Below are 23271 nucleotides of genomic sequence, written 5' to 3'. Positions count from 1 at the left end.
AGTGTAGCCTCTTTTTAACGCATTCATTTATTGGATCAGGTTTTAAAGGACATGTTTCTGGATTTTCCGTATTTATAAACATTACATCTGAGTCACAGCATTGAATGTTATGAAAAGAAAAAAATACTTTGCAATCTTTTTAAAACCTTGAAGGTTAACATTGTAACATTAACTGCTGCTTTCAAGGTTTTTCTTGATTCCTTCAAGGCTTTTCAAACCATTTTGATAGATTTCTAACCTGTTTCTCATATGACTGGATTGCACTTTACCCCTAATACAGGTAGCCTATGACATATCCGTCCTGTGTTTGCAAAACAAAAGGAAAATATAATTTAAAAAAAGGACATTTTTTAAATGAGTGGAGCAGGATGAATATTTGTTTATTGAAATGGTTATAAAACGTTATAATCTTCATTCTAGAAACACTTTCAGTAGAGTAGTGTTACGTTGGTAAATGTTTAATGTAATGGTAATGCATGAGAGGCTCAAACTGTAGAAGCATGAAGAAAAAAGCAAAAGACCTTACGAAAGGAATTATGAAACCCCCTCCTCTACTCAGAATATCTACCAAGTTGGGTAATGAAGTAGGTTTTATGTCTGTTGGTGGAAAAAAGGGAGAGGGCAAGTAGAGTTTGTGCTTTTGTTATTTTTGAAACAGGCAGAGTCATAGTCCACAGATGTTTGTATGACGGGGTTACAACTGTTAAGTATTTATAATGTAAAGCTGTGAAATGTTCAACAAAGGTAACATGTCATGAGTCACCGAGGCATGAAGTGGTGAAGTCATCATCATGAGTTTAGTGGATTTATTGCTGAAAGGTTAAAGTGATTTAAACTCAGCAATATCCCTACTAAAGAAGCTTCTCACCTTTAAACCCATGTTATCCTGAGTTAAGAGGGAAAATCCTTTAGATCAAAGTCTGCAGTAGACTCTCCTTAATGCATCTCTCACACACACACACACACACACACACACACACACACACACACACACACACACACACACACACACACACACACACACACACACACACCACACACACACACACGAACATCACACTTTGGTTGCAGAATCAGCCGTACTGTACAGTTCACTATCTCTTGTGTAACTCTGTTTATCTTTCATATGTGTATGTGATTATGTTCTCTCATGACTGGAAGCTGATTGCAGGTTTTAAGCTAATGGTTCAATTTATTAAGCCATAAAAACGATATTTTCTATATTGGAATAGCCCTAGGGTCTAATGGTCACTCTCTTAATGATTTTATAACATTTGTACGGACCATTGATTAAACTAAATGTGTTATGTCATATGGAAGAAACACTTCATAGTGAAATGAAAATATATTTCTGTGTTGCAGTTTGGAATTCATATCGTCCCTAAAAACCTTTTTTTTGGTTTTACACTTTCTCCTTCCTTTGTAAAACCTGGCGCCTACATTACCCAAAATGCAACGTTGGTCCCACTTGGTGTTTCAGGGAAGGCTGCTCGGTGTTGGTTGCTCTTGTCAAAGCTCCAAGACTCCTTTGACAAACACAGTAATGTTACCTTGCAGAACATCAGAGGTGCTGGTCTACCTCTGCCCTCCATCTGTAACTATGTTTTGGTTCATTTGTAACTTTTGTGTTTTGAAGGGTTGCTTTATATTCAACAGCGTAACACAATAACAGACTAAATGATTAAGGCAGCTATAGTCCAGCAACCTCTGTGTTCTGCGAGGTAAATCTGGTGACTTTGAAGAGTTGAAGCATAGAAAAAAGCTTCTGTCGGGAAGGGCAATCTGACAGCAAGGACATGCGGTAAAAATCTCAAAATAAAGTGAAAACTCCAACTCATTTCAATTAAATTGATAGGTGGGCCTTTTTTTAAAGAGGTAAAATGTGTTTTGCTGCTGCGCCTGTCCACCAAAGTACATTTCTTAGCTCCTGTGGTCCGACTCCTGTCTGTTTCCTATAATTGGGAGTGTGCCACTTGACATGTACTGTAGGTCATACAGTACATTCATTATGGATCATATGCAACCCCGCTTCAAAACAACCAACAAACCCTTTAACACATAAGTAGCATTTTCACAGTGTTGCTGGCTGGGGTAAGTGAGTAAATGTACTCGGTTGCATTCCACCACAGGAGCTAGTTTATTGTTAGCCTCAAAGGAGAGGCAGAGAGAGAGGTAATGTGTAAGTGGCATGAGTGTCACTTGGGGGTCTGATTGATCGCCTCACTGATGAAAATATTTTCTCCACATGGGCTCGATTAAGTCCAGTTTTTTTCTGCTGCTCTGTGGTGACTGATGAATACACAGCACACACAACTGCTCCTCCACAGCAGAGGAAACGGTCACATCCAGGAAGGACGTGGAGGCGCATGATGGGAAGCCGATGATTGAGTGCGCCTCCGATACCTACCAGTCATCATTACGGGAATTACACTTCACCCGCAGGCTGCCTCTCCTCCGTCTGAATCCTCCGGCTGCTCTATGCTCTCTCAAATGGGCCTAACATACTTCACAGGCCGGTCCACTGGAAACCTGTATTGATTTAATCGCTGCTCCTAGTTTCCATTTGTGTGAGAAAGGATACTGCAGGGAAACTGCTCTGACCTGTTCAGCTGGTGTTGTGTTTTTGTGCGTGTTGTTTCACAAGTGCACAGGTATGCTGACGTACCTGCATGGTGTAGCTACACGAGCAGGTGCAGCTAGGCAGGTAGACTTTGTTCTCTGCCATGTTGAGCTGAGGCAGTTGTTGACTTAGTTACATCCTTCCCCTTAGCGCTGTATATGTGCAGTTAAAATGAAAACGAAATGCAACCTGGACAAAACAATAACAGATGGCACTGGAAGTGATTAAATAGACCTTTTGTCAGGGTCTCAACTCAAATCACTTTAAAATGAATTAAAACAGACTAGGTAGCAGATCTACACTTTACAGAGGCTGAAACCAACTTGGCTGCTTTATTATCGATCAAAAATAGCTGCTTGTTCGATTAAATAACTTATTATGGGATGTCTGATGATGTACAGCTACAGTGCAGTCCATATGTATTTTGACAGATACACATTTTCGTTTATTGGTTCTGTATTTCAGCACATTTGTATCCAAATATAAGATTGCTCAGTCTGATAAAACAAATCAAAACTAAACAATCACTGAGAAATGAAACCATATGTATGCATTAGTGCTGCTTTCTCCCCCTGAGAGTTATTGATATCTCATACTCATTTATGTAACTGTGTCTGCAGTGTTTTGGCTGATATGTGATACGGATACATGGCTGCTGTCAGTATTGGATATTATGTTCCACACAAATGAACCTTGTGCACCCAAAAACCCTTTTAAAAACCTGACTACTTATACCTGAGGCTGCTTCTAAGCCATCTTTCTTTATCTATTAATCTGCTGATTAGTTTTAAACAATTGATCATTTTGTTTAAAAAGTTATTAATGGCCAAGGTCATATCTATTTAGGGCAGTACCCAATTATGGTCAGTTTATTACCATTTAAGAATAATTAAAGCATAAGATTGATTTGATTTCTGCTTGAAAAATAACTTGAACAATCAATCTATTTTCCAAAAAACTTCAGATTTATGTTTTGTCATCAGCTTTAGAACAATCGTTTTGCTGAACTACTACTGAATATGTTTAATTCAAGAAAAGGTGATAACATGTATGTAATGTAGCCTGATGACTCTTCAGAGGAGAGTTTTAAAAATATTGCAGAGTTGATATGGTCCTCCTTTGCATCGTCTATATAATAAAGCAGAGGATGTGTCATCTGTGTGCAGTCTGTGTTATGCATGGCATCAGAACAAAAGTCAGTCTTGTACAGGATGTAGCACAATACCTTTCTCTCCTGTAGAGCAGCATTAGTGTTGCATTATGAATATATATATGATCCCGTCCACCTGGCAGGGAGATGAGGCCGCACAGTTTAACTATTAATAACTTCATGCCTCTGCAGCTCATCTGTTATCGCCCTGAGCAACAGGAGCTCCGCTGGCTGGGGTCTCAGTGGCCGGGCTAACGGGGACATGCTAATGTTTCTCCAGAAGGTGAGGGGGGGTGCGACACGGTGTTGTTTATTCACGGCCATGACTTCGGGACGGTTCGGAGAAAGGGCAGCTCTCGTGGTTCATGACCTTGTGCTCGCAACACCAGTTCAGAATGTGTGTGTTGTCGTGTCGTGCCCTCTCTGCACAGGCCGCTTTTATAATGAACTCCACAGCTTCTCTTATCTGCTGTGTTCATGTGATGCAAACACATGACATTTCAAAGGATAATCATTTTGTGGGAAATTACACAACTAACAATTACATTCTTCTGGCAACTATTTTCTTTTGTCTATCAAATGTTGGAGAAATGTCCATCACATTCCCAAATCCAAGGTGCAAAATGTTCAACCAACAGTTAAAACGGTCAAATAATGTTAAGAATGAGACACAAAACTAATAGAGGTATCAAAAACATACATTGTTCTAATAGTATGCTATATAAAATACTCCCCTCCCCTCTTAACCTTTCTGAGAAACCTTACCTGCTTTTTGACCGGCTCTTCATCCTCTTTGCTTTCCCACAGATGTCCGTACCTGGCCGTCCATCTGTCTCCTTCCGTCCCAGTTTTCGCCATCGTGCTCTTCTTCTTCGTCATCGCCATGTTGCTGAGGACGAGCTTCAGCGACCCCGGGGTGCTGCCACGAGCTCTGCCAGAGGAAGCCACATTCATTGAGATGGAGATTGGTGAGTTTAAAGACAGTTTAAGAATTCTCTCAAATCTAGAAAGCACTTGTCTCCCCAATACTCTGCTCGAAACTTGGCTTCCAATCCTTCTCTATAATATTGAACACTCATGACTTCATAAGCATGATATGTGTTTGTGTGATTTGATCAGATTTGAATCCTCTGAACATCCTCTGAACAAGTCCTCCTGTGTGGCAGACGCACATAATCAAGTGTGAGTTGTGATAGTGTCAGTACTTTGATGAACATGTATTTAAAGTTGCTATAATCAATATTTTATGACTAAAATGTAAAATGAAGTCAGTGTGAAATGGGTCAGCTGAATCTGCCGCTCCCCTCAGCTTTATGGAGATGTAAACGTGTCAGCTCATTGTTTGTCTGTCTGGCTGCAACATTGCTGTTTTGGGTCACTCTAATAGTGTTGTCATTTGAGCAGGCAGTTGTTTTTAGTAAACACTCACTGTACACTACCTGCCCGACATCAACAGCAGACACAGTGAGGACTCGCTGGTGAACTGAGTGATTCCATTAGTTTGACATGAAATATTTATTTTACTTTTGCCAGAATAAGAAATCTAAAAATGGCTCTGCTAATCTGAAGAATGCATTTTAGCACATAACAATTGTATATTCTAATGTTTAAAATGAAATATCTGCAGCTTATAATGATAATAGAAGAACAGCTCAGTATCCTCTTTCTTCATGCACCTTCAGCTCAGATCCTCTAGAGTGTTGCCAGGTTTGAAGTAGCGTGTGTTCTCACCTCTGTGATTGCTCCTCACCTTGAGTGGCTGTTATTCACAATCAGTGCTGATAAAGCCACACGGCACAAATCCTTTATCTACATCCATTCAAATGTTAAGGTATTAGAGTCCATGCTGCTGTTACATCATCATTTATTTCTTGGTTGTTAGTCTAAATCAGTGCAACTTCCAACAGGAGAGTCATTTGGGGGGGCTCTTGGGAAAAAAGGTTGGGAACCACTGGTCTAAATGATGTTGGAGGTAGCTCAAGAGAAAGTATTTTGGGGGCATAAATACTTCAGCTTATATGCTAGTTAAGCAGTGAGCAGACAGCCTCAGTCCTGTTGGTTTATTCATGTTTGGTATTCTTTATGTTGCGGAAGGTTGGCCGTGCTCCCCGTGGATGTAGAGCTGAGTCTAACACACATTCATTACAAAGGATCCTGTTGTTTCATTACACAACACAAACGATACGCTGCATCAAATTGACAACAAAGCCTTTGCAAACAAAAACACAAACAATTAATTAAACGCAGTGCATATTTTCTCCCTGGGTTGGCCATACTCTCTTCCTATTTGGAGGAATGAGATTTTATTCTGCAATATTTCTGCAACAGCCCTCCCTGCACCCTCCCCCCCTTCTGCCTGTGTGGCTGGTCAATGTTCACTCTTCGTCTCTGTTAAAGATTCACTGTGTCCTTCAGCCATCACTCGTGCTCTCACTCCGGTGGAGAGGCATGGGTGGAGGCTGGCTCATGACAGAGGGGGGTTGTAAAAGCAGGGCTTGTGTTCATCTGGCAGCACTCCTCTCATCATGGCTGTGACTCATACCACTCGCAGCATGACAATGGCTTGCTGGTCATAGCTGCGGCCGTGATGACCTGATGCATGCAGCCGTATAAGGAAATCTCACTAGGAATGGGTCAATGGATGGATGGGTCAAAAAGCATAGGGCTTTAATCATGGAGACCTGGTCAAGTCCCGAGTGAAACCAAGTCAAAGATGACATATTTTAACGTATTTTGTTACCTAGGTTGTGTACTTTAATGACGCTTTTACAAACCGCAATCTTTTCCTAAAGCTACAAACATCGTTGCCTAACGTGTTTCTGTACAACAGGAACACGAATGCTTGTGTGATATTTGTGAGGAAAACACATTGAAAAGAACAATATCAATTTGTAAGATATCATCATCATCAAAACTTTGGATGAGCATACATTGCTCAAGTTCTAAATAATTTCTTCCACCAATAATTGTGTCTTTTAAATATAAATCATAATCACAAGTTACTTAACACTTAATTTATTTATTTTAGGATCCATTTTAAAATTATTTTATTTACTTTTAAATCCCTAAATGGCATGACCCCACCATACCTTGCTGAGCTGCTACAGCATTACACGCCCACCCGCCCTCTCAGGTCAGCTGCTCCTGAATGTGCCTAAAACCAGGTCAAAGCTCAGAGGGGACCGTTGCTTCTCTGTAGCGGCTCCCAAACTGTGGAACGCTCTGCCCCTGGAGATCAGACAGGCCTCCACACTGCCTGCTTTTAAATCGCTTCTTAAAACCCACCTCTTCTCTTTAGCGTTTTAACATTTGGCGTTTCAACATCTTTCAGAGTGTTGCTTTTTTGCATTTAAATTGTTTTTTGTTTTTACTTGTACTTGTTTTATGGTGTGTGAGCTGAGCTGTGTTACTTTTTTGTATGCTTTGTTTTATCTATTTGCCTGTACAGCACTTTGGTCTGGAGGTTTAAAGTGCTTTATAAATAAAGTTGTATTGTAAGTTCCCAGAGCGATTTAACAACAAATATACTTTGTTGTTAAATCACCAGTAAACCCAAATATATATTAAATCGGGAAGCGGTCAAATAAAATGATATTCAGGTAAAGGCACCTAATGGCCATTATTACATTCCACCAAACACATCTCAGCAAATCTCCCAAAATAGCCGGTTCTTCATCACCTAATATCCAGAATGTGCACAGAGTCAATTGCAGCTCCTATGGAGGGTATTGTCCACTGTGTTATGGTATCTGTTTGCTGTGATGTGTGTGGGCGTGCTAACAGCGAACAGCCAGTAGTGAAGGCAGGTATGGAAGAAGCCTGTTCGACACAAGTCCCTAGGGGGGGGGGGGGGGTTGCTAATAGGAGGAGAAGCATCCTCTTGGAATATATAATACCACTACCAGACTGAGCATTGCTGCCCGAGGGAGTGGCATCATCCCCCCGTGAGTGATGAGTCATTTGTTTATTCTCCGCTGGTTTATCCTGAAAGCCACTAATCCCACATTCAGTAGATTCATGATGCTGAGCAGTTTGTGCCGTCAGATCAAGTCATTTTCACCATCTTTATGTCTCTAGATGTATAGAAGCTTTGCATACAAACACATTTTTATTTACAATACAGATTTTTGGATTCAGTAATATATACAAATGATAAACAAACACTTTAGTTTATGTTAATCTCTGAACACGTTTTCTTACTCCTCATAATGTATTTCCACAAATGCCACATTCCTTTTCTTAATTTACCCCCACAAAGTCAAATGAGCTCTCCGTAATGCTCTTTTCCATTAACGGCACATTCACAGCTTCTCTATGCAGCGTGGTAATGGAGGATTTCTCTCTAACAGAACTCTCCGGAGAGGTTTCAGCCCTCTGGTCATTAGCTCTCTGCACTCAGCTCCTGCAGTGCTACTGAATCAGCAAGGTCTAAATGACTCACCTCAAGATATGTCAGTGTTAGGAAGGTTAGCTGAAGCCCAAACAGAGCCGGACACTGCGTCACAGTGTTGATAATAATACATAATATGTACAGCTCAGCAGTGATTACATAGAAATCCAGCATCATCAATACTGTATCGAGCCAATCCTATCGTTCCCTGACTCCCTCAACGTTCAGCTGTGGAGATTTACGTCCCTTATTTTTCTTGTCCCTGTCACTGAATCTCACATTTCTCACTGCCTGTTTAAGACCTATTCATTTATTGTGAAAATATTCTCAGAGATTTTAGTTGTGACTTTTGAGGACATAGTTTGTAGTGTTGTTGTACAGTATGTAGCAGATAACCATGAGATAAAACCTTTTAATAGCAGTGTAGATGATTATGGAAAAACTACTGGCCCTATTTGCATAAACCCTTGTCTTGGGGTGAGGCATTGACCAATGAAGAACCTATTTATATACAAATTATGTTTGACTTTAGGTAGCATTGGTAGATAAGAAAGTGGTGCTGGCTGCACACATTTTGGGTCTGAATGATCATAAAAAAATGAGTTCCCGACTCAGAAAACGTAGTTAAACTCCCCCTTGAGTCGGAAAAAGAACTTGGAAAATATATAAGTGTTGTTTAAACGCTCTGAGCAATAAAAAGCAACACATGTTCTTGTTGTTTCCACGTCCATGTTGCGTTACATTAAACGTAAGGCTGATGAACACATAAGATTAAAGATTCAAGGCTTTATTGTCATTTGCACACTAGCTACAGTGTAGATATGGCAATGAAAAACTTAGGTCACAGGCTCTTCCAACAGTGCAACATGACTATATATAGCACATAGAACAAATAAAACAGATAAAGCCCGACTTCCCACATTAGGAAATGGGACCACCTGAAGCGTGGAGCATTTGAATGCACCATTGGTCTAGGTGGAGGAGGTCTTTGCTCGTCAAATGCCATTCCAGTTCATTGTGTGATCAAGATTGCCAACACCTGCTTATGAATGTTTTTTCTTCTTTGTTTCCGCAGAGGCTGCTAATGGGAACGTCCCCGCGGGGCAGCGAGCCCCCCCTCGAATCCGCAACGTTCAGATCAACAACCAGATCGTGAAGCTCAAGTACTGCTACACCTGCAAGATCTTCAGACCTCCTCGAGCTTCTCACTGCAGCATCTGTGACAACTGCGTCGGTAAGAAAGAAACGTCCTCCGATCCGCTGTCAAAGGCTGAACAAAGTGAGAATCATTGAAATCATTGAAATCGGTTTATTTCAGTTTTTCAGAAATAGAAAGGTGAGTTCCTGTGGGGAAAAATAGCTTCGTGATGTGAGGATTATCTCTGAAGCCCTACTCTTAATTACCTCTCTGCATTCGTTTGTCACAATAATGAAAAGGTTTGAAATCGTAGCTTTATAAATACATTTTTGGATTAAACAAAAGTTTTAGAAAGCTGGATCAAAGTGGGTTTTTTATGGAATGCGCTTTGAATTTTGAAGTGTGTGTGTGTGTGTGTGTTTCTCTGTTTGTGTGTGTGTGTGTGTGTGTGTGTGTGTGTGTGTGTGTGTGTGTGTGTGTGTGTGTGTGTGTGTGTGGTGTGTGTGTGTGTGTGTGTGTGTGTGTGTGTGTGTGTGTGTGTGTGTGTGTGTGTGTGTGTGTGTGTGTGTGTGTGTGTGTGTGTGTGTGTGTGTGTGTGTGTGTGTGTGTGTGTGTGTGACGCTGACAATTGAGCGGCCCGACCAAGCAAGGAGGCAGAGGCAGAACGTCCAAAAATACAACCCGGTGTGGGAATTTATTAAAACATGAACACATTACACACACAGCCTCAATCCTGCTGCTGCTGCTGTTCACGTGAGCCCAGCCTGCAGCCACCAGGATCTCACCCACAGTCCCTGCCTCCACACACAGGGAAACAGAGCCTAAATACCTACACACTAATCAGCACAACAAGACACAGGTGAGGGAGGAGACAACACAGGGCACCAGGTGAACATGATCAGGAGTAACAGAAAGAACGGGAGGGGGAACACTTTTCAAAATAAAAAACACATGTGCAATATACAAGGCCTGAAGCCGTCAGTCCATAGTGACAAAGTTATTTTCGTCACTGTGTGTGTGTGTGTGTGTGGTGTGTGTGTGTGTGTGTGTGTGTGTGTGTGTGTGTGTGTGTGTGTGTGTGTGTGTGTGTGTGTGTGTGTGTGTGTGTGTGTGTGTGTGTGTGTGTGTGTGTGTGTGTGTGTGTGTGTGTGTGTGTGTGTGTGTGTGTGTGTGTGTGTGTGTGTGTGTGTGTGTGTGTGTGTGTGTGTGTGTGGCTGTCTCATCTCTCAACTCGGCAGAATAAAAGTGATTTGGCTTCTGATGAGTGAAGAATGCGTCTAAAGGCAGCGTAGACTCAAAGTCGATATAAGAGGAGACAGTGGAGGCTCAGTGAGGGAATAAGTGCACAGTCATTGTGAACACTGGTTAATCTGTGTCCACCTGCTGTAGACACACACACACACACACACACACACACACACACACACACACACACACACACACACACACACACACACACACACACACACACACACACACACACACACACACACACACACACACACACACACACACACACACACACACACACAGTCCAAGCATGACACAGCAGCATGCCTCAGTCCCTCTTTTACTGCAATCATATCTCTCCCTCCTCAACCTCATATTGTTTACTGCGGGTAAAGTCCAAAACAAAACATGCAGCATAATAAAAAACTGAGGTTACCTACTGTAACCCAGCTTCTATGAGTAAATGGCGCAGCCCTCTAAGGCTATCGCTATTGGGTTATCCCTCTGCGCCCCCGCGCAGCACTGAAACACTTGTAGTCCACGCCCACCTGCTAGGTGGGCCCCACCCTCGGGCCACCTTCCGGTATAAGTAGGAAGGGGGCCCGGCAATCTGCTCCCATACAATATAACTTTTCTTCAGCTATTCGTAGAGCCAGTGGGGCCCAGCGCTTAGAGGGCTGCGCCATTTACTCATAGAAGCTGGGTTACAGTAGGTCACCTCAGTTCTATTTCGTATATGGCTTCGCCCTCTAAGGCTATCGCTATTGGGTTAAGGGCGAAGCATGATGTAGTCTGCGCCCCACTGGGTCCGCCCGGCACTAGAAGCACAGACACACCTGCTCAATAACACCCCCCTGCCTGATGTGCCAAGCGTAATGGCGCATCACCGTCCCTGGAACATAGCAAAACATGCCTGTCTTCCCGACGGGGTGAAGGCTGGGAACAATACATACCGGCCGCTGTGAAAAAGTAAAGACGAAGGTCCCACCTTGTCCTGCGATCATAGAGGGGGAACAGCAGCTCTCTGCGTATCAGACAGGTAGGAGAGCGCTCAGCTGGATCCCTGACGTCACTCACTCTGACCAGGAACTCCGTACAAAGTGTGTCAGAGGAAAAAGGAACATCCCTCTCATAAGAGGGGAAAAGGGCCGCTCTCCGCGTGCCGAGAGGCAGGAGAGAGGCGCACAGCTGGATCCCTGACGTCACTCACTCCGACAGGACACCCACTACAGGGTGCGTCAGAGAGGAATGGGAGACATCCCTCAAATAAAAATGAATAAATGAACAGGGGGAAGACCAAGATGCAGCAGTGCCAATATCTTCCACTGACATTCCTCCGTGCAACGCTGTGGAGGAGGAAATTCCTCTGGTGGAGTGCGCCTTGATATTCTCCGGGGGCTCCACCCCAGAGGAGACATATGCCTGTGACACAGCCTCACACAGCCAGTGTGACAGCCGTTGTGCAGACCGAGGTTGCCCGATCGAGCGCTCTCTATAGTGCACAAACAGGCGCTGAGAACGGTGCCAGGCCGCCGTGCGCGCCACATAGCAAGACAGCGCGTGCACAGGACAGAGGAGATGAGACGTGGCTTCTTCCTCCGACCTGTAAGGAGGGGGGAATAAGCCAGCCAGGGTGATCACTCTTGACCTAAAAGAGTTGTGATGACCTTAGGCATGAAGCCGGGTTAGTCGTAAAACAGCTGAACTGCCATCTCCTTGGATCCGGAGAGCTGACGGAGCCACAGAGAGAGCAGACCAATCACTCACCCTTTTCTCTGATAGAGCCAAAAGTAGTACTACTTTGGCTGAAAACAGTTTAAGGGGAACCTGATCAGGTTCAAATGGGGCATTGCTTTAGTGCGCGTAACACCAAAGCCAAATCCCACTGAGGCGCCTTTCAGTGTGCGTGACACAGGTCTGAGTCTCCATACTCCTCGCATACAACGGCTGCTGCGTTCTGCGAGCCCCTCGGTTAAATCCGCCGGGAATATACATTGCTCTGATGGAGAGCAACGTGTGTGCGCGCCCAGAACAGCAGCCGCCTGGCTGTGTTCAGAAGCTGCGCAGATCGTACTCCTCCCTGGCGATTGAGGTAGGCTGCTTCCATAGCCGTGGCCTGTTGTCTGTGCAAATCAACACATGTTTGATTGTACAGCAACGGGGCGACTCCCCCGTTCTTTTCCGTAGATTTAGAAAAATAGCGGGAGTAAACCGCGCAAGACACTGTTCCTGGGATAACGGGAGTGTTTCTTGTATCCCATGGAACTGTTGGGGAGGGAGAGGCTTCTCTGTGATGTGCCGTAATGGTCGTCATGGTGACGAGCCACGCCATCGCCGCTGCCCGTGAGGCAAAAGGGCTGCGAGGGAGTTTCCACACGCTGCATTTCACTCCGTCTCTCATCATGAGGCGCGTACACGCCCAGAGGATGAGAGGTGTGTGTATGCTGTCCACACGAGGCGTTATAACGGTGCTCGTGGATTTATTATGACCGTGTGTAGGAGGCATATCTGGGACGGAGGAATGCCGCGAGCTCTGCAGTTTATAAACCAATAGGTTAAAAACAGCAGGCTTCTGCAGCGAATGAACCACCTCTGGAGTGTCCCCCTGTTGGAAGAGACCCAAGGGGATCATCACGTGACCAGCTGACGCCAACGCCGAGCAGCTGCGTCACGGAGAAGGCTGTGTGGGTTGTGACATGCCGGAGGAGAGCTGTCAGTTCCTCCACTCGCTGCCGCGAGAGCCGCGCTCTGCTGGCTGAGTTTAATTCCACTCCCAGATAAACATTTGTCTGAGAGGGAAGAGGACAGCTCTTCTTCCAATTTATTATGAAACCCAGGATTTGACAGATGCGATACGAGATGTACCGTCTGTAAAGCGACTTCCTCCCTGGAGCGAGCCAGCAAATAGCAGGTCGTCCAGAGGAAACCACACTCTCATCCCTCCTCTGTGTAGGCTCCAGCCTTCTCTACACAAAAACGGGAGGAGCCAGGAAATATCCGAACGGCAGACGATTGTCTGGTCTGATATTCCCTGAAATGAGAAAACGCAGGAATTTCCTGTGTTTCGGGATGAGGGGTACGTGGAAGTATGCATCCTGCAGCTGGAAGTGAAACAGTCGTCCTGGTGAACACATTCCAGCACCTGTTTGATCGTCAGCATGTGGAATACTGACAGATCGAGGATGTCTCATTGCCCCAGTCTTTTTCGGGATTAGAAAAATAACGGGAGTGAAAACCCCTGATTTTCCTCCCTTTGAGGAACCCTGGAAATATCCTCTTTCAACAGGAGTTCCAGCGGCTCGGATTGGAGCGCAAGACATAGCTTCTGGGAGGACAGGAGTGTTTCCTGTATCCCATTGAACTGTGGGGGGGGGGGAGAGGCGAACTGCAGGGTGTACCCTCTGCTGATCAGTCTGCTCATCCATCTGTCCATCAGACACACGCGCTGCCACTCCGAGAAACACTCTGAGCGGGCGCACATGCTCGAGATGTGTTGTGGTCGTCATGACGACGAGCCACGCCAGAGCCCTCGCCGCCGCTGCCCATGAGGCAACCCAAGGTGGGTTCCACACGCTGCATTTCACTCCGACTCATCATGAGGCGCGTACACGCTCAGAGGATGAGTGGAGGTGTGTGCAGTGACATCCACATGAGGCGTTACCACGGCGCTCATGGGCTTATTGTGACCGTGTGGCGTATCTCGGACAGAGGAATGCCGCGAGGTCTGTGGTTTAATAACCGAAAAGTTATAACCACCAGGCCTCTGCAGCGAACCCTGCTGCCTACTAATCAACAGATTGGAGGCAGCTGGCCCTGATTTTCTTCCTCTTGGGGAACCCTGGAAATAGCGTCTTTCAACAGGAGTTCCCGTAGCTCTGCTTGGAGCGCAAGCCACTGTTCTCGGGATGATAGGCGTGTCTCCTGTATCCCGTTGAACTGTGGGGTGGGGGGGAGGCGAACTGCAGGGTGTACCCTCTGCTGATCAGCCTGCTCATCCATCTGTCCATCAGACACACGCGCTGCCACTCCGAGAAACACTCTGAGAGCGGGCGCACATGCTCGAGATGTGTTGTGGTCGTCATGACGACGAGCCACGCCAGAGTCCTCGACGCCGCTGCCCGTGAGGCAACCCAAGGGCCTAGAGCGAAAGGGCTGTGAGGAGGCCTCCACACGCTGCATTTCACTCCGACTCTCATCATGAGGCGCGTACACGCTCAGAGGATGAGTGGAGGTGTGTGCAGTGACATCCACATGAGGCGTTACCACGGCGCTCATGGGCTTATTGCGACCGTGTGTAGGTGGCGTATCTCGGACAGAGGAATGCCGCGAGATCTGTGGTTTAATAACCGAAAAGTCATAACCACCAGGCCTCTGCAGCGAACCCTGCTGCCTACTAATCAACAGATTGGAGGCAGCTGGCGTAGTTACCGCGCTCTGCAGCTTATTAATCGATAGATTAAAATGCGCAGGCTTTTGTAACGAACCCTGCTGGCTATTAACCGATAGGTCATAGGCAGCTGGTTCACCCAGAGTGGGGGATATGTGAAACACATTTGAAACTGATGACTCAGACAACATGTTGGGAAATAAGCTTCTTTTATTTTCCTCACACTCCCTCCCAAACCGCCAAGCCCGGCTCTGTTTCCTCGGCGGCTCTCGTGGAGCAGACGACGAACGGGAGTACCTCACTCCCTTTTGACCCCCCCTCTCTGCTGGTGGGGGGGCAGAGGCGCAGAACGGTGCCCCTTCCGCCGCCGACGGACGAGTCTGACGCCTCGGCTGCGGTTGCTGTGAGCGTCTCTCTGCCTGTCGCTGTGGCCGGGTTGGCCGCTGCTGCTGGTGCTGCCGCTGGTGCTGCCGCTGGTGCCGCTGAGGCTTCGCTGCAGGCTGGAGCCAGCCGATGTGCTGGCGGATATCATCCGCCTGCTCCGCTGCCGCCTTCATGGACTCGACCATGGCTAGAAACTGGGGTCCGAACAGCCGTCCGGGCTGATCGGAGCGTCCAGCAAGACCTTCCTGGCTGGCTCTGTAACAGCCGCCTGTTGCAGCCAGAGGTGGCATTGGATCTGCGTCATCCATGCTGCGATCCTCGCCTGGGAGACAGCCACAGCTGCGCACAGCGTGAGTGCCGTGCTGGCCGCCTTGCCGATCTCCTCCGCCTCCTCTGGTGCCACGGTGGTGGACCGCTCCACCAGCGTAACCACCGAGTTGGCCAGCAACGCGATGTTGTTTGCCGCCGCAGACGCCTGAAACGCACATTGGTGCGCCCGGTCAGCCTGGCGGGCGACATACTGGTCCTTGGGGGAGGCCAACATAGGGCGCCGTCCGGCGATCAAGTTGGCCTGCCTAACCCCAAAGAACGCCGTAAAGCTCGGCTCCAGAGCGGGGGTGGTTCCTGCCCGTCTGAACCCGGGAAAACACTCCGGCCATGTCGTCCAGAGCCACCCTCTCCCGTCCTAGGGGAACGGGGAGACCTTTGCATGCTGCTGCTTTGCCGATTATCTCCGGCAGCTCCAGCATAATGCTACCCAACGCCGGTAGCGCCGTGGCCACGGAGAAGGGGACCGCGTGCTCGGCCGCCACACCCGTACCTCGCTCCGACCCCGTCTCCCCCGTCCAAGGGAGAGGGGGGAGGGGAGAGCCGCATGGCTCCAGAGACAGGCCGTCGTCCCTGTTCTGGACGGGCCAATCGTCCTCCTCAGCCATAGCAGCTAGAGCGTCCGCTCTTCGCTTCCTGTCGGCTGACGGGAGACGGGCACAATGCGAACAAGCGACCTGCTGGCTGAGAGCCGCGTCCGCCTGCTCTGGCCCCAGGCAGGATTCGCATATCGCGTGTAAGTCATAGCTCATGATGTACCCCGTCTTACATGAGGGACAATCACGGACACAGTTGTTGTTCATGACTTGACTTTTCCTGTGCTTCAGTACTGTGCTGGTTGCTGAAGAAAAGAGGGAGCAGATTGCCGGGCCCCATTCCTACTTATACTGGAAGGAGGCCCGAGGGTGGGGCCCACCTAGCGGGTGGGCATGGACTACAAGTGTTTCAGTGCTGCGCGGGGGCGCAGAGGGATAACCCAATAGCGATAGCCTTAGAGGGCGAAGCCATATACGAAATAGAACAACAAACTGCTTCACTATATACATTTGTTTATACCCGGAGCCTTCTGTAGTTAATATATTATGAGATGTCTGATGCACAATATACTGTAGTCTCTGAGTATTTAGGCAGTAGTTTTATATCTGTATGCAGGAATAAAACAATATCTCTGGGGGTAAAGTGCTCGCCCGACTCCAGACCTCTGGATTGCAGCACACTTCACACTTCACATTTCATATTTCATTATTAACGTACGTTGTGGTGCTTTAAGATAAATGTGATGCATTTCTCTTATGCACTGCTGCCATAGATGAGACAGCTGTAATGGTACACATTCATTTGTTATGATTACATTAGTTATGTAATGAGTGGAAAAACGGAGCTAAAGGCTAACTAGATAATGTCAGTTAATGTTTGCGACGTTAGCAATTAGGTGATGCTTCCTGTCCATCAGTAAGATCTGTAAATCACCAACGGGAGGACATAAGAGGAATAAATACTACTTTTATTGCGGTAATATCTTATGTACTTCTCCCTGGAGATTGTACGACCAATTTACGAAAAGTAACATTGTGTAAGAACTAGGGCCGGGACTCGATTAAAAAAATTAATCTAATTAATTAGAGGCTTTGTAATTAATTAATCGAAATTAATCGCATTTTTAATCACATGTAAATATTTGACCTAAGAACAGTGAGAAGCAATTTTTTTCACATGGATTTTAGTATACCATTAGGCGCATTCACACCGCAGTACTTTTCCCACAAAGGTTCATGAGAACTTAGTTAATGAGAACAAATGAAGCCGCTGACGTCACTTCTTCTTCTTCTTCTTCTGCTTTGGGTTTACTGGCAGGCAGTGCTTGAATTGGAATGAAAAAGGTGCCAGTACTCTAAAATCAGCAACTTTTTCAAGTCAATTTTATATATACAGCCCACAAACTATAATGCTGGTGGGTTTGTCTCTTTACTACTGTATATTTTAGAAAGGTTCACTGTACTTAACATTTTTTATGATAGGCAGCGGATATGGCTAAAGCTCAGTAAGGTCAATATTAACTGAAAATATAGCAATCAAAGTCTAGATCTTCTGCTGAAGACACATGAAGCAGAGACCTTTCAGGTGAGAGCCCCTCTGGTGGTGTTCAACATTAATGACAAGGAAACAAAGCTCTGGTCAGAAGCATTTTTTATAAAAAGCTTTAACAAAATTAAGTATTTCTGTACATTTTGAATGCAATCTAACTTTCCAACTCAGAAAACGAAAAACGAAAAAGTGCCAAGTCTTCTCACATGGCTGAACTGCTTTGCAATATACTTCACCACTGAAGAATACAAATATGTATAAAGTAAACTGATGCAATCTAACTTTCCAACTCAGAAAAATGATAAAGAGCATGAACAAAGAACATGTAAAAACAAATGCAAAATTTGCACAATCTAAAATGAGAAACTGTAACTGCAAGTAACAAAGTCTGAGCCATGGTAAAGAGTTACATTGAACACCAAGCTGATCAGATAACTCCCTGGTTGGTCTGAAGTCCTTCTATCTCCAGGATCTGTACAAATCGGCACATTATGCCAAAAGTCTTCTCACTGGGTGAGCTGCTTTGCAATATACTTCACATTGTTAGAAAAGGCTCCAGAAGGCCTTGGGGACATCAGTATCAGGGGCTGGAGCTGGACAGGCTCTTTCATCAGCACTTCTCCTTCCCTTTGCCAGCCAGGACCTCACATACTGTTCCGGATTGAACTGTCCTAGTGATGGTCCATTACATTTAATGAAAACCAGGCTGGACAGTCGGCTGACAGAGAGAGCATTCCTTTTTGCAGTAAGGATATCGTTCATGCAGCTGAATGCCCGCTCACACTCACTAGTGGAGACAGCGATGGTTCGGACTGCTTTCAGTAGAGGCTCCATGGCAGCAGGTGTACGGGATGCCCTGGTTTCCTTGTATTCGCGAAAGCCCTGAACAGTCTCTCTTCTGTCCACTATCAGCACTTCGCACAAACGTAGCACCTCTACGTCCCCATACTGTACGTCTAACTCCTCTTCAGGCCAACTTTCATGTCCTGGATTAGCTGATTGTCCCGGGCCTCCCGGCCATGTAATGGGATTTCTCTTGTGCTGACATGAGAGGAGGTTGTGGAAGTCATTCTGTGTCTCAGATTCTCTACCATACTGCGGAAAAACTGACCTGCATGAATCTGTACAAGCCTGCCATTCTCACGCAGGGCAACACCCTTGAAGGACTTCTCAGCTAGAGCTGTATGAACTGTAGTCATGTGTGGGCCAGGCATGGTGACCATGGATTCAAAAACTCGTATTTCTCGAGTTAAGAGCCTATCTGCTGTAGGCAGTGTCATCTCTCTTTTTTGGAGTTGCCGAGAGAGGTCGCTGAGCTCTGTGAGCGCATCGTACATCAGTCCCAGATTGCTGACAAACGTTGCAGATGTGAGCACATCATCCAGGCCCTTGTACTTTGCTCTGTCTCTGGAATCCCTGCTCGTGTCGTTTGCAGCATTTGTGAAGTGATCATGAAGCACTCGGTAGTTTTCCCAGACTGCTCTGACGCTCCTTTCACTTGAAGCCACCCAGCGGATGGACAAAACACGCCCTATCACCAGGAGACGCTGTCCGACTGCTTGCGCACACTGCGCTAACTGCCTCTGATTTTTGGGGGAGGCATGGAACAAGGAATAGAGTTTGTCAAAAAAGATCTGGAAATGATTGAGCCCTGAGACCTCCTTGACCACATCCCCAACTGCCAGCTCTAGACGATGATTGGAGCAGTGCCACACAAACAGGCTTGGGAATTTACTACACAACTGGGTAGCAACGCCTGTTCTCTTCCCTAGCATGACTGAAGCCCCATCACATGCAAAATAAACGAAACACTGACCTAAAAAGTCCTCGTTAAAATCTCTTCCAAGACACTCCATTAACGCCTTTGTGATGTCATCAGCCGTTGTTCCATCCAACTCGATCAGCTCCCAAAAAAACGTTTCGGGCTCAGCATCAGCTAATGCTGAGCGTAGACACACAACAAGCACCGTTTTACCACTAATAGTGGTAGATTCATCGACCAAAACACAGAGTTTTCTTTGGTTTTCTGTAATGTCTTTTGCCATGTCAACTATGTGGTCGATGATTTCGCCACAGGTTTTATTGGAGTGCAAAACCCTGCCCACGTTCAGCCCATTCAGTTTCTGTACATTCAAATCAATTGGCATGTCTGTGAATGGCCGGCTATGTTTGCCAATTTTATATGCCGTTCGAAAAACTCTGATAGTGGTGTCTAATTCAGATTTATGCATAGACTGCACTTGATGTTGAATAGTTTCACGTGAAGCAGATGTAAGGATGTCAGCAGCTTTTACATGGGCTTGTGATTCTTTATGTTCTTTGATTTTTTTTCTCAGGCTAGCTTGTTGTTTGCCCTTGTCAACACCGAAATGAGACACTGCACACTCACCCCATTCAGTTGACAGTTTCAGTCCTTGTCCAGTGTGTATTCCCAAAGATTTGACATCTCTGCATATCCGACATCCTAGCTTCTTATCTTTAAGAAGGAGCCATGCATTGGTCTTGCAAAAATATTGCACCTGGTCCGTTGTCCAGCAGTCAGGTGCATCGCTTTGCCCGGTGTTGGTGGTGGCAGTTGCGCCAGGCTCTGGAGGAGGCGGCGGAGCTAGTGCTAATGCTAATGCACTAGAACTTGGAGCAGGAGGATCAACCAAAAAAAGCTTCCCATCAGACACAATTTCCAACACAGGCACAGCATTCTCTGTATTTGAAGTTTCTTCCGGCGACAACCGCTGTCTTTTTGCACTTTTATTAATCCACGCTAACATTTTAGAAATGCTAATTTGTGACGTGACTTGCTTTCTTTCTCTCGGGGGCGTGCCTGCTCTGTTCTATCACTCTACATAGCCACCCACTGGGTGGGAGTTGCACTGCATAAACACAACACACGTGCATCTAGGTATGTAAATTGTAAAGCATTAAAACATGGTTTTACTAACAGTTTTCAGTATGTTGTTACTTCGGCATTATTATTATTATTATTTTGAAACGTGTATTACTATTAAATCACGGTCAAATAGGTTAATTTTGACATAGTCGTTTCCACCACAGTATTTACATGGAGAAGATAAGCCCCGCCCCCTCTCCAGCACGTTCTGTTTGAATGACAGGAGTAAACAGCTGACAGCCGCTGTGAAACTCCAGCGGTTAGAGCGATGAGAATGTCCGTTCGGCACCTCATGACGCATCTACTGAGTACCGGGCGGCTGTATATATATATATGGATGTATAATAAGAACGGCGGGAGAGTGTTGAGTACTGGCACGGTGCATGAGTACCGGAGTACCGCCAGCATGCCGGTACTGAGCAAGAAGTGCCGGTACTCCATGGGTCAAAACCAGAAGTGCCGGTACTGCGTACCGGTGAGTACCGGCCCAATTCCAGCACTGCTGGCAGGCCGCAAACCACTTCACGGCGTATACTGCCGCCCAAAGTCCCCGGAGTTGGGGACTGGCTTGAGTAGAAGCTGCTGGGAGTCCCAGCAGCCTTCCGAGTAAATCGCCAGAACGCCGACACCTCCTCATCTCCACCGCTCCCATGTTTTATTTTGTGTTGCCATAAATTAGTCTCTCTGCGTTTCTGCGCTGGGCTAATGCTAATAATGCTAATGCGAGGATAATAAAATGGCGGCTTCACAAAACTTTTTGGGAGTTTTACGGGGCGTGGTTTGCAATCCACCCAGCCAATCAGAAATATAGCTCTTTTCTCACAAGAGAGCCGCACGAAAGTCCCTGCTCTCTAGCAGCTCTCTGCTCTCTAGCAGGGACTTTCGTGGGGGTAAAAAGGTTCTCATGAACTAATTTTAGTACCGGCTCTTTTTGGTGTGAACGCGATAAAAGAGGCTAACGTCCACGCTAGCTTCCACGCTAGCTGCTATATGTTTTGCATTGAGGTGATACTTGAGGCTTGATGTGCTGCGGTGATATGCGAATTCCTTTTTGCATAATTTGCACACAACCGTGCTCTTATCAACGCTTCCATCCGTCCGTTTTTTAAAACAACATTTCCCACTGTTGTTCACTGTGGTTTGTTGTTGTCTGAAGTCATGAACGTTAGTTGGTGCTCCAGTATAATCGGTACGCCTGAAACTCATCCAGTGAGAAACGTTCCGCGGTGCAAAAATAAGTGCGATTAAAATGCGTTAATTTTTTTAACGCGTTAATTTTTGTGTGATTAATTAATCTTAATTAACGCGTTAAAGTCCCGGCCCTAGTAAGAACATAAGTGCGGGGTGCAGAGACTGAAAGAGACACAATTCTCCCTATTAAAAGTCACTTTAGCATCAAATTTAAGTTGAACATGTTATGTTCACCAAATATTTATGTAAACACAGAAGGACAGCACGGAACGTCTTCTCTCTAAATATATAAAGTATCCTTTTATTTTTGAATCTACGAGTTGCTCCAAGTCTTGTGTTCCTGCCTCTATATTTACTGTATATTGTTGTGAAACTCCATCCTTGTGTCCGTTTGACCCTGTCCTGCTTTCATCTGGCTCTCCTCCAAAGAAGAGAAGAGGAGAGGCCAAGAGGAAGTGATCCCTATATTTAGACTGCAGGTTTACAGAAGCTGCTGCTCAAAGCTTTCTTCGACTGAAATACCGGTGTATTTTTAACACTCGATTGATTTCCAAAAGTATCTGTTTTCTAAGTTGTTTTTGCAGCTCCTATACAATTTCCCTATTCAAACAGACACCCTTTTTTCCTCTTTTACAGACCGTTTTGATCACCACTGTCCATGGGTAGGCAACTGTGTGGGCAAGAGGAACTACCGATACTTCTACATGTTCACCCTGTCGCTCTCCCTGCTCACCATCTACATATTCACCTTCGACATCGTCCACGTGGTGATGCGTGAGTATCCTGTCAGCCGTTTGTGCAATAAGAAGGAACAAATGTGTAGGAGATTAGAGTATGAATAGAAAGATTGTGGTAAAACAGGAAGAACAACCTTTGACACAAACTCATTAGCAGTTTTTGCAGACTCTTACAGTACATGAGCAGCAACTATGACCTCGTTCAGACCAGCTTTTCCGACAACCAGCAAGCGACAACCTGACATGATTCCTCTTTCATGACCTGCCTCCTGCTTCCTTGTTCTACCCAACAGGCAGTGAGGCGACAGAGAGACGAGGAAACAGTGTTTCTAGTCAGGATCATTATCTCTGAGCCTGTTATCTTAATACTGCAGTAATGTGCTATATGTCTATATGGCCTGCGCTCCCAATATGTTATTCAGATGCTGGTCCCTACAGTGAGAACAAAACTGGGTAACACAGCTTTTAAATATGCTGCCCCCACACTTGGAACAATGTACAGAAGGAGCTGAAACTCTCAGATTTAATCACTATGGGGGAATTCAGGTCCATCTTAAAGGACAGAGAACACGACACCATTGGTAGATGTGAGTGCTCGTATATCCTAAAATCTTTTTAAATGTTGCCAGTTTTGAATGATTTTTAATAGTTTGTTTTACTTCGCATATTGACTGGCTAATGTGCCATTTTATTTGTGTTTTACAGCTGTATTTGTCTGCCGGTCTTGTCTGTGTTTTATCTGTTG

General features: G+C 45.7%; 1 protein-coding gene across 1 annotated transcript in view; it reads left to right on the top strand.

Annotated features, from left to right (window-relative positions):
- zdhhc9 (zinc finger DHHC-type palmitoyltransferase 9) overlaps positions 1-23271 on the top strand; it is a 42431-nt gene that overhangs the window by 4981 nt on the left and 14179 nt on the right. Inside the window, exons 2-4 of the mRNA XM_034211827.1 lie at positions 4578-4738; positions 9236-9394; positions 22426-22563. Coding sequence (XP_034067718.1) covers positions 4578-4738; positions 9236-9394; positions 22426-22563 — 458 coding nt within the window. The remainder of the gene's footprint in view (positions 1-4577; positions 4739-9235; positions 9395-22425; positions 22564-23271) is intronic.

The sequence above is a fragment of the Gymnodraco acuticeps genome, unplaced genomic scaffold (genome assembly GCF_902827175.1).
Source record: "Gymnodraco acuticeps unplaced genomic scaffold, fGymAcu1.1, whole genome shotgun sequence".
Taxonomy (NCBI): Eukaryota; Metazoa; Chordata; class Actinopteri; order Perciformes; family Bathydraconidae; genus Gymnodraco; species Gymnodraco acuticeps.
Note: the sequence above shows the minus strand (reverse complement) of the source record. Positions and strands in the feature narration are given on the sequence as shown.